The 15,342-nt window shown below is 41.6% G+C and overlaps 2 protein-coding genes across 6 annotated transcripts in view; one reads left to right on the top strand and one right to left on the bottom strand.

Moving 5' to 3' along the window:
• LOC146545228 (uncharacterized) overlaps positions 1-9,884 on the bottom strand; it is a 72,232-nt gene extending 62,348 nt beyond the window's left edge. For all 4 annotated transcript variants that reach the window (XR_014881846.1, XR_014881849.1, XR_014881847.1 and 1 more), the window contains exon 1: positions 9,471-9,884. Coding sequence is in view for 1 of the 4 variants with exons in the window: in XM_085218843.1 (XP_085074969.1) it covers positions 9,471-9,857 (387 nt within the window). In the remaining 3 variants the exon portion in view is untranslated. The remainder of the gene's footprint in view (positions 1-9,470) is intronic.
• The window catches only part of KCND2 (potassium voltage-gated channel subfamily D member 2), a 270,524-nt gene continuing 263,214 nt past the window's right edge, over positions 8,033-15,342 (top strand). Inside the window, exons 1-2 of one of the 2 annotated variants that reach the window (XM_085218809.1) lie at positions 8,033-8,160; positions 10,138-11,311. In XM_085218809.1, coding sequence (XP_085074935.1) covers positions 10,197-11,311 — 1,115 coding nt within the window. In that variant the 5' untranslated portion in view covers positions 8,033-8,160; positions 10,138-10,196. Of the gene's footprint in view, positions 8,161-8,200; positions 9,081-10,137; positions 11,312-15,342 lie in introns of those variants that run through there. The other variant, XM_085218799.1, reaches the window with a different exon arrangement.

The raw sequence follows: 15,342 nt of genomic DNA, 5'->3' as shown, positions 1-15,342 counted from the left end.
CTCATCTTCTTCATAGGCACCATTTAAGTCCTGGAAAGCACTGTAAGATCTCCCCAGAGGGAATCCCTATTGCCTGGTGTATTACCCTCCTGTTTTCTACTGCTTTAATGTGAATTAGATTTTACAGATTATTATTATTATTTTTTTAAATTCAGGTAGTATACGCCAAATATCTAGACTTTAAAAAGTCCTCAGTCTGTTTTATGTTATATCATATAGCAGTCATTTTTTTTTTTTTCTAGTGATGTACCACTATAAGGAAACTAAAGATCTGACATGGTGATGATTTTGTTCTTTCTTATCATGCTTTAAGTAAGTTGTAATTCAAGTTAGATATTTTCTTGCTATTTGATCTATGAACAGTGATATCACAACAAAGTAATGTTTTTAGAAGCTAAACAAGATTACATCTCCTGATAAAGCAAGTATGATTTCACTGAAACTTATTTCTATTAGCTTGAAAGGCAATAATTTTGTGCAAGCCTTCAGCATAATTTATGACTGAATAATCTCTGCTGAAAATTGTCCCCCAGGTGAAATACTGTTCATCTAGGAATAAAAAAATTTAGTGTATCTCTGTGACTTTTTTTTTTCTTTGAAGAATCTAGAGTGCAATGATTGGTGAATTTAGGGTAATTTTCAATTGTGATCTTTTGATTTTGCAAATGCTAAATCCAGACAATTGCTAAGTCCAGATACCCCAACATCTAGTCTAATTAACATATTTCTCAGGACTTGTTAACTTTCCATTACTGGGTATTGCTTCACTATAGGAGACAGACTCCTTGACATTCTCTTTTACCCTTTTTTCCTTTTTGATTTGATTCAACATTCACTGCAGCATTGCAACCAGGACAGCCACAAACATTCCCTCCCTAAGCTGGAGAAGTATCTCGCTATAGAAGACTGCTTTCTCATTGCAGTTTTTGCAATTGGTACACAATCATTAACATGAAAGAAGGTTTCTTTTTCCTGTTTTGAACCATGGCACAGGGGCTTTTAGCAATTACTGGCATAAAAGGAGCTCCTTCAGGCAACTCTCCAGGTATTCTTAAGGTTGAAGAGTTACCAGTTCCATGCAAGTCTGCCTGACTTCAGGCTTCTCCCTCTGCTAAGAGCTGGCTGGACTAAGGAAGTCATTTATAATGCAAGATAATAACTTTATTCAATCTACTAACTTCTAAAAAATGTTCCATATTCATTTGTGCCAGTGAGTGACACATTGTATCTATTAACTACATTTTTGCACATATTCATCTCTTTCATATATGATTCCTATAAAGCCACTGAGATTTGAAATACAGAAGCTTTGCTGGAACAGAAACCAGTTATTGAAATTGGGTAGGATAAAATTCCAGTTGCTCTCAATCAGATTGTACTAACTCTCTTTGGGTACCCTCCACACAAGACACTAAAAGCAGAGCCAAGCTAGTAACAAAGCAGTTTGGAAAGGATTTGCAGCATAAGAGAGATGGGACTAATTAGGCAAGGAGCCACTGATCGTTGTGAGGCTTTTGCAAGAACAGAGGAAAGTGGCTGGCATCCAAACCCTATGTTTCCTGGAATACAAAGAAAAAGGAGTATATCTAAAATGGTAAAGCTTGGATAGAGATTGAAAGATTGCCATGCAATGAGTATGTTACAGAGTGAAAATGAACACACAAAAAATGAAGTCAAAAGCTGTGAAGTCAAAAAATGGTCACTATTTTTTATTGTTTTGGCCGATAATTTGTATCATCGTACAATCTGTTATCTACCAGAACAGATATCTCAGAACACAGAGAAAGGTCTGCTAGCAAAATATATACAAAAATATATGCATATGTATATATTTAAAGAACATCATAATTTTATTTATACATAGCTCTTCAAGAATTGCCAAAATCCATTCTAAAGAGTCAAGTAAGAAAAAAGACGTGGGTGAGAAAAGCAATAAAGACTTGGGTGAGAAAAGCAATAGTTGTACCAAATTGAATTTACTTATCTACATTTTCCACAGATATACCACAATTTCAAAATCTTTAGCAATATCGAGAATATTAATTAAAGCAGCAATAAATATAAAGGACACCAACCTTTTCATATTTTTTTCATGTATCTGTTCTATCAAGTATCATTCCAATTGAGTAATGATTTAGTACTTCCAGGTGACTTTCTGCAAGTATAAGCAGATAGATAAGGGTAGAAGGGGTATAGACAGCCTGGAAAATGGAAACTAAAGAGAAGGACAGATTTTTTTTTTTTTTCTGTGGAGTTCTTCACGTTCTTTGAATTTGTGACCTACTGAAATATAAACTAACTTTATTTTATTTTATTTAGTTTACGTACAATTTTAAAGGAGAAAAATGACCTAATTTGAAACTGGAAAGGCTCAGGCTTTCCAAGATAATTTGTAAGTGTCCTTTGAGACGCTGTAACAGCACAAGTGGAGTCTGTGTCATTCTCTATGATTACATTGGCCACAGACTGCCCATGTCCCTTTCAGGACTACTCCCTGTGGATCAGCTCTTGTTTAGCAGTTTTGCAGCTGTCTTTGATAAACATGTTTTCAAACAAATTCATTTCCTGCTGAAACAGAGATTCCCATTTCATTTACCTTTTTCAGTTCTGTAAGGATAAAGAACTTAATTTCACTTTAACGTCTATAGTAGGGTTCAAGGCTTAAACAAAACTCATAAGTTGTATTTATTCTTCAAATCAATTTGATCCTTAGTCAAACTGTCCTCTGAATAAAGAAGGAAGAAATGAAGGAATGGTCATGACTGAATCATACTCTATGACTGCTGCAGATATTTCCTCTCTGGTGCAATCTGCTCTTTGTACACATCAGTCTTTGAGAGACAGCTTACAACTAAATCACGTCTGACATGTATTTTACCAAGTGACTCAAGCAAATGATGAGACTCCTATTTCACACAATCTGAGCACAGAAATAAGGCCAAGGGAAGGGCCAAATTCTGCATCCTTAAAGGGTCAGCTACTCAAAGCAGAACAAAGGCATGTACTAATGCACAGACTTGCAAGAACTAAATACTTCATTAGAACCTCTCGTTTCATACAAGAATATAATGTTTCTAAATCATTCTATACATTCTGTTTTGTGTGGGTTTTGTTTTTTTTTTTGATTTTTTTTTTCTTTGTTTGTTGGGTTTGCTTTGGATTAGTTGGTGCTTGGGAACTAGAAGACATTTGATGATGCTAGAGATTCTGCATGTGACTAGAAACAGGACTCGAGAGGCACTGAAAAAAAAAAAAAAAACGGGCAAGAAGCATTCTTTTCAAAAGACTTCTCATTGTGTTTCAGAGCAACCACGAGTATGAACTTAACCGGTTAATTAGTTTTTTGCATTAATTCACTTGGCACTTGAGCCTGCAGTCATATTTTCATTGAGTCAGCAGACTTGTGGTCAGTCTGTCAGTTTCATCCTAACTTAAAGTCCCTTACTTTAGTTGATAGATACCTTCCTATATACACTCAGACTGTAAGTAGAATGGATTGCACTCTGGAGTTGTTTTTCTTACTATCAGATGCAGGAAGTTAGGGTGAGGAGGCACTTAATTAGGTATCACACGTGACTAAAGCTAAATTGGTTGAAATTATGCCTCATTATAGAGATAAAACAGGTCTTTACTTGAAGACACTATATAAACCAAAATGTAAATTTAAAATAAAAAATATATATTTATATAACATAAAGTTTAAAAGTTTTTATTTACCATGTCACTGATAATGATACTGGCAGTGGGTAGAACATCACTAATTTCAAGAGGAAGTCCCAGTGCTTCATATGACTAATACATTCTTTAATGGAATTAATCTTTTCCATCATACTGTCCACAGTAAGAAAAACACATACAAATACTAAATTGGTATTTTTTTGGTACAGATAGTAAAGTAAAAATCTTTGCAATCAAGTCAGCCTCTTTGGAAATTTGTGAAGTCTTGAGATTATTCCAAGTATTCACCTAAAAACACCTTACGCAAAAGATAAACCATAAAGCTGATAGCTTTGCTTTTCTCTTCCACCCACTAAGTCTGTAATAAATGCATTTAAAATATTTTCTGGGGTAATAGGGGATTTTTCTTTTTCTTTTTTTTGTTTATGCTGCTATACTCTCAAGTTGACTTTGGGATTTAAATGAACTGGTGCATTTCCTGGGCTTCCCCCACAGTATGTCTTAATCTTTACCAGTGGGAGGTAAATTTAAGGTTCAGAGCCACCAATTTGTCCACACAGAAAGAAGGACAACAAGCACATGCACTGCAAAGTGACCTGAGCTATTTTAGCAGACTTCCAGAAAAATAGCTCTTTGTCTTTGAAAAATTGTGCTCATATCAAAAACCTCCTGTTTATTCTTGGGATGGGCAATCACAGGCTGGGCAATCACCAACTATATAAAACAAAACAAGAGCAAGTGCTGGATTCTGCACTTGGGACAGGGCAGTCCTGGACATATGTACAGACCAGGGGATGAGGGGATGGAGAGCAGCTCCATAGAAAGCAGTCTGCAGGCTCTAGTTGATGACAAGTTTGACATGAGCCACTGGTGTGCCCTGGCAGCCCAAAGGGCCAACCATGTTGTGGGGTGCAACAGGCCCAGCACCGCCACTGGGCAACTGCCACTGCACTTCTCTGCTCTGTGTAGCCTCACCTCAAACACTGTGTGCCATTTTAGGCATCGCAATATAAGAAGGACATGAAACTGCAAGTGTAAAATAGGACTATGAAGATGTGAGTGGTCTAGAAGGCAAGATGTATGAGGAGTGGCTGAGGTCCCTTGGTTTGGTTAGCTCAGAGCAGAGGAGCTGAGAGGAGGCCTGATGGCAGCTGCAGCTCCTTACAGGGAGCGGAGGGCAGCGCTGAGCTCTGCTCTGTGTAACAGCGACAGGGCCTGAGGGAACGGCATGGAGCTGTGTCAGGGGAAGGGCAGCTGGGGTTAGGAAAAGTTCTTCACCAGACGGTGGTCAGGCACTGGAACAGGCTGCCCAGGGCAGTGATCATGGGGTCACGATCCCAAGCTGTCAGAGTTCAAGAAGCTTTTGACAGTGCTCTCAGACATAAGGTTAGAATTTTGATGGTGCTGTGTGGAGCCAGGAGTTGGATTCAGTGATCCCTGTGGATCCCTTCCAGCTCAGGATATTCTATGATTCTGTGACTCTATGATTCTGTCAGACTGACAGTACGAAAAACAGTTAGATTAAGACATGACAAATCTGTGAAGGCGAGGAAACTGTGACCTATGAATACATATACTTGCATTAATTGCATGTCTGACTAAAGCACTATCTTTTTTTCTTGTATTATTCAAAAAAGATCCAACCTACTGACCAAAAAAAAAAACAACAAACAAGCATTCAGACCCACAAAACAGTAGTATATGAAGTAGATAAAGCAGATCAGTAGAATTTTTTTTAATCATAACTAGAGTGGATCTCGGAAGAAATCTCTGTATTTTGAAGATTAGTAAGTAATATTGATTGCTGTAAGTCAAGAAAAAAATGTTTTGCGCTCCTTGACCAAATAGCAGATGTAATCTTTCATGGAAGCTATCTTTACCCATCCAGAAGAACAGCATATACTGAGAACCCAGTTATCTGAGCATGATGTCATGCATTTAGCATTGAGTATGCAAAATCTTAGTATATGAATGTAGGAATTGTGAAATTATCTTCTAGACTAAAGAGGAAGGGAAAAAAAAAGGTATAGCTGAACCTTGAGGTTAAGACTTACAAAGAGGCATTAAATATCTGTACTGTTCTTTCTGCAAAAGGAAAGACCACTAGCTTAATGCTAAAAGAACTGTGCTGCAATGTATATGATTCTGGCTATAAAGAAAATTCTTGGTTTTAAATGTTCTAAATGCTCCTAAAAATATTAAAGAAAAAAATTAAATGTGTTAATATAAACTTATGCATTCTAGCTGTTATCTTCTTTAATCCTTAGAGAGTTCTTTGTGCTTCATGACTCTGGAAAGAATTAAGAAGCAGCTCATATTAGAGGCCATTGTTACATTCCCTTCAGTACCATTTTCTTCTTTTCCTACAATTACTGAGATTTATTTTCTTTGCTTGAAAATAGGATTTTTGTCTCATCTGGGTCCCTGCTATTTAATTCCTACTTGAAGTCATAATCCTTCCTGCCACACCACACCAATCTCCTTGAAGCTAATTTTGATGTCACAGGAAGGATTTTGACTTCAGAAGAACAGATTATTTAGGTACACTTCATGTATCAGAAATTGTCCCTCTGTAGTACACAAAAATAGGAATACTGCAGCCAAACAGATTCAAAGCACAAAACTCAACAAAAGTTTGAGCTTCCTGGTTAGCACTTCTCAGCAGGAATTCAAGGGGCTTTGTGTTAGAACAAGGAGGCAATAGAGTATGCTTAGCTACGCAGCCTTTGGCTTTTCTTTTCATGATTCTGTTTCAGTGAGAGGTTTCTCTGACACACACACTGTATACAAAAATGTGAGGTGAGGTAATCACATTCCAAATAGTCAGTGATGTCGGAAAATACTTTCAGCTTGGACTGGTTTCAAAGCTCTGACTTAAAACCAGCACGGTGTTAGAACACCACTTGATACTCATTTGTCCAATTGATTTTTTTTTTGTTATTGTTCGTATTTTTTCATTTTTCCTGATAACATGTGTTAAGTATCTGAAGCATCATTAAGATTAAAATAATCAAAGCGATTCTTTAATAAAACCCACTCTCATCTCTGCAGGGGTGAAAACACCTCTATTGCAAGTGAAGAGTCATATTCTGTAAAAACCACATAGAAAGAGCAGCTGAAAGCAGTAACTTTTTCTTGCTAAGCTGGAAAGGTTAAAAATAAGAGCAGTCATTGACTACAAATGAATCTACAGCTGAAAAGGAACCCTCTTTTGATTATTTGCTGCAAAGGAAGTCATAGTGCTGAGCTGAGATCATAACTTGTACTTTATTAATTGCCATAGGATTGTCTTTTTGCATCAACAAATCAACACACTGGAACAGGTTGGCCAAGGAGGCTGTGGATGCCCCATCCCTGGAGGCATTCACGGCCAGGCTGGATGTGGCTCTGGGCAGCCTGGTCTGGTGGTTGGTGACCTTGCACATAGCAGGGCGGTTGAAACTGGACGATCATTGTGGTCCTTTTCAACCATGGCCATTCTATGATTCTGTGATTTTATGATTCAAAAGCACTGATTGTACATCTGGAATAAGAATATTCACATCAGTGAAAGCTCCATAACAACATGTTGATTGATTAATTTCAAATTAATAGATTAGCTTCTAGGATACAATGTACTGAATATTTGTCTTAGGAAGAAAAACTGCAGAAAGTATCCTCTATGTGACATTCCATATCATGTGATTTGATAAATGTGGTTGATCATTACAAGTTTTCCTAAATCAGGAATCACATCCAAATACTTTGAAACCCTTTATCCTCATGTCTTCAAGGATTTCTGAAGGGGAACAGCTTACTGTTACAGATTACTGTCAGATCTGGCAGTGACTGTGTTCACCTTTGTCACAGGAACTTACAGAGAAGCTAATACGTATCGATGTTAAGCATATTTTATTAAAACATTGAAAAGAGATAACAGCCTTCAGTTTATCTATCTTTGTCGTTTGTTTGTTGTGTTTCTTTGTGGTTCTTTTTTCCTCAACATTTTTTTTTCTCTCCTGTTTATGTGGTTTGTTTCAAATTTCTTTCACATATGAATAAGCTGGGTTATCTGAGTGGGAAGGATGACCAGAAGATCTTCAAGCATAAAGACACCCGTTTACTCCGTGCTTCCTTTGCATGCCCTATTACTTCTACGCTATTAAACCAGCGTAAGGAGGAATGCTAGGAATGCTATCTTGGTGCGAGCTCAGTAAAGACGACACTGTTTTCAGGGTTTTATTAAAGACACCACGGAGAGTTCCTTTTATTCACCGTGGCTGTCAGAGCGGCACGCACAGCCCGTTCTACCCGCAGACGTGGCGCTGCCGGCGGCTGCTGCCATCCCGGCCCCGCAGCACGGCCCCGGCGGAGCGCTCACTTCCCGTCATCCACACGCCATCTAGCGACGGGAAAAAGGGGGCGGCTTTGCACGGGAGCGGAAAGGAGAGGAGGAGGAAAGGGCTCCCATCCCCGTCCCAGCTCTCGCCTTTCCCAAAGCGGGTAAGAGCCATTTGGATATTGCAGACAGAACTCCGGAGCGGCTCGGGGCGGTTCGTGAGGAGCACCGCCGCACTCCGCTCCCTGGCATTTCACCCCCCCCTTCTCTCTGCTTTTCAGTGAATCGTTTCCCTCCCCTTGAAAGGAGCTAGCGCTGCCCAGGAATCCCCCGGATACCTCACCTAAGCTATCTCCTAAGCCGCCCTCCTCGAAGCACAGATCCCTGCCTGAAGCACCGCCAACTCCGGCGGCTCTGCGCGGCGCTGCCGGTGGAGGGCTCGGACCGCGCGATCGCGGCCCCGCAGAGACACGCGCGCACACACGCGAATGCACACACACACACACACACATACACACACACGCACACACACAGCACACACGGGCGCTCCTCGCCGCCGGCGCAGCCGCCCCGGCCCCTTTGTTCCGCCCGCGGAGGGATGCCCGCGCCGCGCCCCCTGCGCCCCGCTCCGACACCGCCCGTCCCCGCGCCCCTCTCCCGCGGGCGGCGGCAGCGCGGCGTGGCTGCGGGAACCCCTCCGCCCCCGGCCGCGCCAGGGCCTCGCCGCCGCCACCCGCAGCCCCGCGGCAGGGGCAGGGGCAGCGGCCGCGCCTCTCGGCAGCCCCGCGCCGCAGGATCCGCGCCCCGGGAACGACGTGCTCCGCCGAGCTGCCAGGCGCGATTACGTTGGTTTTCCCCCCACCCACCCCTTGAACTTGTTGCTTGGCGCTCGGCGGTGGCGGCGGAGGGGGGTGGGGGTGGGGGAAAGGGAAAGCCTTATTATCGATGTCCCTTTGGATGCGATCAAGCTTTCTCAGGAGCAACTACTTCCCCGCCGTTCCCGGCGGGGCGCGGAGATCTAGCGGCAGAGCCCGCATTTCCAAAAGTCTCTATGCAACTGAGCGCTCTCGTCAGACTTTCCCAGGTAGGTGCCGCAGGCTGAGCACGGCAGGAGGGATGCGAGAGCAGAACCGAGGGGAAGGGGCGAGAAGCAGGAGGCGGGGGGCGCGGGGGGTATGATCCGGCCGCCGAGCCGCGACCTGCCGCACCGGGGCCCCGCGCCGCCGCTCTCTTGCCCCGCTCCCGCCCCGGCTTCGCCCTCCGCCGCCCTTTTGGACGCTGCCGAGGTGCCCTCCGCACCCCGCCCTTTCCTCGCCATCGCCACCGCCGCCCCGCTCCGCATCAGCACCTTCCCTGCCCCTCGCCCCGCTACGTGCGGAATCCCCCGACCTCTCCCTGCCCCGGGGCGCGCTACCTCTCCCCTCCCGGCGCCCCTCTGCCCTTTGATGCCTTTCCTATACGAAAAAAAACTTGCCTTAAAGTTTAATGTTGCCGCCTGGAGCTCCTCCCTCTGCTCCGCCGGCTGCCCCGGCCCCGAGCCCGGGTCAAGAGGAGTCCCCGGGGCGGCGATCAAGGACAGCGAGAGGATTCGTCCCCTGCTGCTCCGCAGCGGCCCGCCGGCCCAACCCCTCCGCCCCGGCACGGCGAGCGGACGCCCCGCAGCCCTCCCGGCGACGGCTCCGCTGGTGGCCGCGGCCCCGCGCCGACAGCGGGCGTGGAGCGGCGCGGGGAAGGGGCGGGGGGACAGGCTGCATCGCGCGTGGAGAGCATCTACTTCCAGGTGGCCGCACCGCTGCACCAGGGCTGCCAACCGGCTCCCGTGGGCAGCGCTTTGTGGATCACAGCTTCCATCCAGGAGCATCGCGAGGACCTTGAATCCAAAGGACCTGGCTGCTAGGCAGTTGTAGAAGCCATGAAAACGTTGATTTTCTAAGTGCCCCGATTTATTGTCCTAACTGTCTAACCAGCTCCTGGAAAGGATATTCTGGGGCCAAAAAAAAAAAAAAAAAAAAAAAAAAAAAAAGGAAGGGGAGAGGAATTAAACAGCCTAGTTAATTCTGAAAATCACAACAATGTTTGAAACTTCAGGAGCCTTGAAAATGTGTGAACTTTTGTATTTTTCTTTTCCTTTTGTATTTTAGTGGCTGGACAAGAACTGTCTGTAGATTCACTCTCTCAGCTGTAGTCGCTGTTTGGGATCATGGCAGCGGGTGTAGCAGCTTGGTTACCCTTTGCCAGGGCAGCAGCCATAGGATGGATGCCAGTGGCCACAGGTCCCATGCCAGCTGCTCCACGGCAGGAGAGGAAGCGAAGCCAAGACTCTCTGATTGTGCTGAATGTGAGTGGCATCCAGTTCCAGACATGGCTGGACACCTTGGAGCGCTACCCTGACACTTTGCTGGGCAGTTCGGAGCGGGACTTCTTTTACCACCCTGAGACACAGCAGTACTTTTTCGATCGGGACCCTGACATTTTTCGCCACATTCTCAACTTCTACCGTACTGGGAAGCTCCATTACCCCCGCCAGGAGTGCATCTCTGCTTACGATGAGGAGCTGGCCTTTTTTGGCATCATCCCAGAGATCATTGGTGACTGCTGTTATGAGGAGTACAAGGATCGCCGTCGTGAGAATGCTGAGCGCCTGCAGGACGATGCTGACCAGGATCACGCAGCTGAGAGCTCCCTGCCCTCGATGACAGCTCGGCAGAGGATGTGGCGGGCCTTTGAAAACCCACACACTAGTACGCTGGCTCTAGTCTTCTACTATGTCACTGGTTTCTTTATTGCCGTCTCTGTTATTGCCAATGTGGTGGAGACAGTGCCCTGTGGGGTGAGCCCGGGTCGCATCAAGGAGCTGCCCTGTGGAGAGCGCTATGCCGTGGCTTTCTTCTGTCTGGATACTGCTTGTGTCATGATCTTCACAGTTGAATATCTCCTACGTCTGCTAGCAGCTCCGAGTCGCTACAAATTCGTGCGCAGTGTCATGAGTATCATTGATGTGGTAGCCATCATGCCATATTACATTGGCCTGGTGATGACAGATAATGAAGACGTCAGTGGGGCTTTTGTGACACTAAGAGTCTTTCGTGTCTTCAGGATCTTTAAGTTTTCCCGCCACTCGCAGGGCCTGCGCATCCTGGGCTACACCCTCAAAAGCTGCGCCTCGGAGTTGGGCTTCCTCCTCTTCTCACTTACCATGGCCATCATCATCTTTGCCACAGTCATGTACTATGCAGAGAAAGGTTCATCAGCCAGCAAGTTCACCAGCATCCCCGCAGCCTTCTGGTACACCATTGTCACCATGACAACACTGGGGTAAGTGCAGCTGGCATTTGGTTACAGCCAACATTCCAACAAGTGGGTTGGCAAGAATGAAAAATGCAAGATTTAAAAAATATATATTTATATATTGATAGTAAAAATGAGAGGGTAGGTTTTTTTTGCTACACAACTCCACGAATACAGTTCAGCACTTCTTTCTAAGAGTTTCACATATGGAGTTGAAAAAACATTGCTGAAGTTAAGGTAACCCAAACCCCAAAGCTATAGATAAATTGAGAAAAACTGTTTGGTGTCTTTGCCATTTGCTCTAACATTTTGTTTCTGTTTGGCTTTTGAAATGTGAATATTTTATGAAGATCTGTGAATTATCAGTGGCTTTTTAATAGTGCAATACGTTTGCTGGCAGGACTTGTTACAGTGTTGCTAAAGTAACAATAAGGACAACCCAGGTGCAATATTTTAAGGAGATCATGCATAAAAGGATGCGGATCTGCCATTTTGTTTGAAGTGATATCTTGATGTAGACCAGGTATGAAGTTGGATATTACAAAGTCATTCACTTTTATGAAAATAAAGCAAGTATAGATACCTTAGTTTTCACAAATATGGTTCTTGATGTTACTTAAGAGTCTGGATAGATTTCCTTTGATTTCTGTGTAACTATAACTTGGCCCCAAGCAAATGGTGCGTCTTGCTACACTGACCTGTGATAGATTCCGGAAAGTGATCTGAGGAAATGTGAGACATCTATTCGACAGATCAACCTCATGTCTTGAAACATAATTCTAATGACAGTTTGCATTCTTGAAGAGCATTTGAAGAGAAATGTAGAGGTGCTGTTGTTGGAATTAGACAGATCCCAGCTGAGTTTACTGGAAAGGTAGGTTGTAGTATTTTTTTTTAAACTTTCTTACTGATACCAGAGTCATGTTGTAGCAGCTAATTTGGTGTACCAGGTTGTAAAATGTGTTTGTCTGTAGTTCTAACAGGGATTTAGAAGGCTGACTAATTTAAGAAGCTTGTTTTGAGATGTAAAATATGAGCTATGAAACTGGAAAATTGTTGATTCCGTAGAAATTTTTTTAGTTATTTAATAACTACAGTTGTTAAAATTCAAACTTTTTACTCTCATATAAGGAAAGCCCTTCATTTTATTAATCAAACACTTCACCATATCTTTTGGGACTGTTGAGATTTATGAAATATGTATAGTTTTTTAATTTAACAAAATGAAAGTATACTCTTAAACTATTATGAAAAAGTTGATTTATTATTTGCAATTTAATTTACTTGGGAAATGGATATACAAAATATTGGAAAAGATAAAGGGACTGTGTAATGCCACCACTTTTTACACTGGGCTTTTATCTTCAGCGTGATATAACAAATGAAGATAAATATAGTGCATTGTAAATATTTCATGCCACTTGTAAGGGCAAGTTATGCTAAAAAGGAATGACAAGAGCTTTGGGGATTTTAGTCTGCTTTTTAGGTTGCTGGATTTTTTCGGTTTTTACTTTCTTCTGTTAGTGACAAACTGAAGGGACAAGCTAACATAAGGAAGAAGTTACAAATGCTAGCCCGTTCCAAAGTCCTGTGCTTTGTGATGCTCATTCTTTTTGTCACATCATTTTAACATTTGATGATTTCAACAAGTTAGGTCGTGAGAATTTATCAATATTCAGGACATAGAATTCTGTTATAGAAGAGCAGGTACATATATATTTTTTAATGAAACATGTTTTTTAAGTAAGTTGTACTCACTATTTTGGACACTGTGTTTTGACTGTACTTGTCCGTGGTACTGAACAGACTTTTGTCCTAAATAGTATGACCAGTTCATAACTGATTATTACATGTGTATGATATTGATTAGATGTTGTTACGATTTCTTCATTTCTTTAATGAAATAATGGAAAACTCCAGGTTTTGAGATGTTATACTGGCCACTGATGAGATTTGTTTGCCATTAAAAACTCTTTGAATAGTACCTAAGAACCTGTTTTAAAGTATGCAGCCACACAGTATTTACATCCTGATGGGAATTAAAAGGATTAAAAAGAGTACAGACATGCTTGACTCACTTTTGGAGATAGTTTTCACAGAGAAAGTTCTGAGCAGGTTGCAAAGGGATCCAGGGTTCCACTCTCAGAAGTTCAGGTATGACAGACACCACAAATTTCTGGGAAATGGTTAATCAGTGCATTAGCTAGATGACGTTCTTTTGCTAATATCATGATAACCATATAAAGATTATGTTTAAATGTTAAATGTATATGAATAATTTAAATAGAATTAACATAATAAATGTTTTGAACTCTTTTCAGCTGATGGAATAATTACACAAAAAGAGAGGGAAATTACAAGAAAAAGCAGTAAGGGTCAGTGAAAGCTGATTGTAATTACTGCTGCTACCTTTGCTTCTGTGCAAGGTCCTCTCATCCACTTACTAATATAGAACTCCCATTCATTTTTAATTTTAGTTTTAGCTGAATTACAGCCATGTAAATGGGCTCTATATGAACTTTTTTTTTTTTTTTTCTTTTAGGAACAAAGCAAGATTAAGTGTTGTATTTTTTTAATGACAATAATACACAATAGGTTTTATGAAAAACTACAAAAATATACATGAATGTTAATACCAAATAATAGGCTGATATGAAGTTGAGTTTTTGAGTTTTGGTGTCATTCTCATATTTTGCCATACAGCAAGGGTATTGAGTAAGTGACCTTTGCAGTTTGGGGAGTTATTATCATGGAAGCAGAGCTGTATTTCTTAGTTCTGCATGAATGCCAAGTAATTAAACTATCTTTTAAAAACATAGATTACATTTTTCTCTGCAGAGTGCCAGTGGCTTCAAATATCACTACAATTTAACCTCCAAGGACATCCCAGCTATTAATTGTTCCTGACTGCTCCAGTCAAGTAGTACATAGTTGTACACAGAGTTGTTACATGAAAGAAAGAAAAATAGGTAAAGAGGAAAGTAAGAGAGAAAAAGAAATGGGTAGAGAAAGTTGATGGGGAGAGGAAGGGAAGAAGGAAAGAAGAGATAAAAGGAGAAAGAAAGGAGAGAAAGAAGAAAGGAAAGATGTAAAAAAAAAAAGATTAAGAGATAGAAGGGTTAAAGAGCAAAAGAAGTGATAAAGAGAAGTTAGAAAGAAAGGAAGAGGGAAAGAAAAGGGAAAGGAAGGAAGGAAAAGATAAGTGTCTTTAGGGTCATATCCACTTTTTTATAAACTGAACTGATTTCAAATTTCAGTTTAGCATTTCATCAGTATTAATTCTATCAAAGTAAAATACAGAACAAGGACAAGAATAAAATTGAAAGACATCACAAGGCAGTTTTATGGATATTTAAGATAATAATGACATCAGAATTTAAGGCCAAAAAGATCGAGAAATGGGGTAATGTAAAACGTGGCAGAGGAAAAACAAGCTTAGATTTATAGAATTGGGTCTGACAGACTTACATGGGGGCTTGTGAGCACATACCCATAGTGACACAGTTATGTCACTTTCTGCTGTCACCTCATAACATGATAATCTAATAACTTTCCTTTTGCCCTGCCAGTAGCCAACAAAGGATTGGAATAGCTGGTAAGGTTTAGATGGTGTCCGGGTGATGTTTATTCCCAAATCAGACAGAGCTGTAGTGTACTTTAATACTTTATAAAGATATTATACTTTAAATAGGGAACACGGTGCTCCTTTGCAAATAGTTCCAAAGCAATCTCACTGCTGTATTAAACTTTTATATTTATACAATTTACATTGAGTAGCTTTGTCAGGTCATATAATACATTTGTGGTTGAGCATAATATTTTATTAAGAGAGGCTTAAACACAAGACTATTCATTTATTTGCTTTCGTTATGTAAACTAGAGGTATGTCTTCCAGAAACAATAAAACGCCCATTCATTTTCATTATTTGTTAATATAGCCCATAGTGTATGAGAGATCCTATCTAAGATATATCAAATAACTTGTAACTAATAGTTTATAATCAGGTGACTGGATGTGACAACAGAAAGCTTCAAATAGTGAGCAGGATAATAGGATG

Source organism: Meleagris gallopavo, chromosome 1 (assembly GCF_905368555.1).
Source record: "Meleagris gallopavo chromosome 1, MGAL_WU_HG_1.1, whole genome shotgun sequence".
Taxonomy (NCBI): Eukaryota; Metazoa; Chordata; class Aves; order Galliformes; family Phasianidae; genus Meleagris; species Meleagris gallopavo.
Note: the sequence above shows the minus strand (reverse complement) of the source record. Positions and strands in the feature narration are given on the sequence as shown.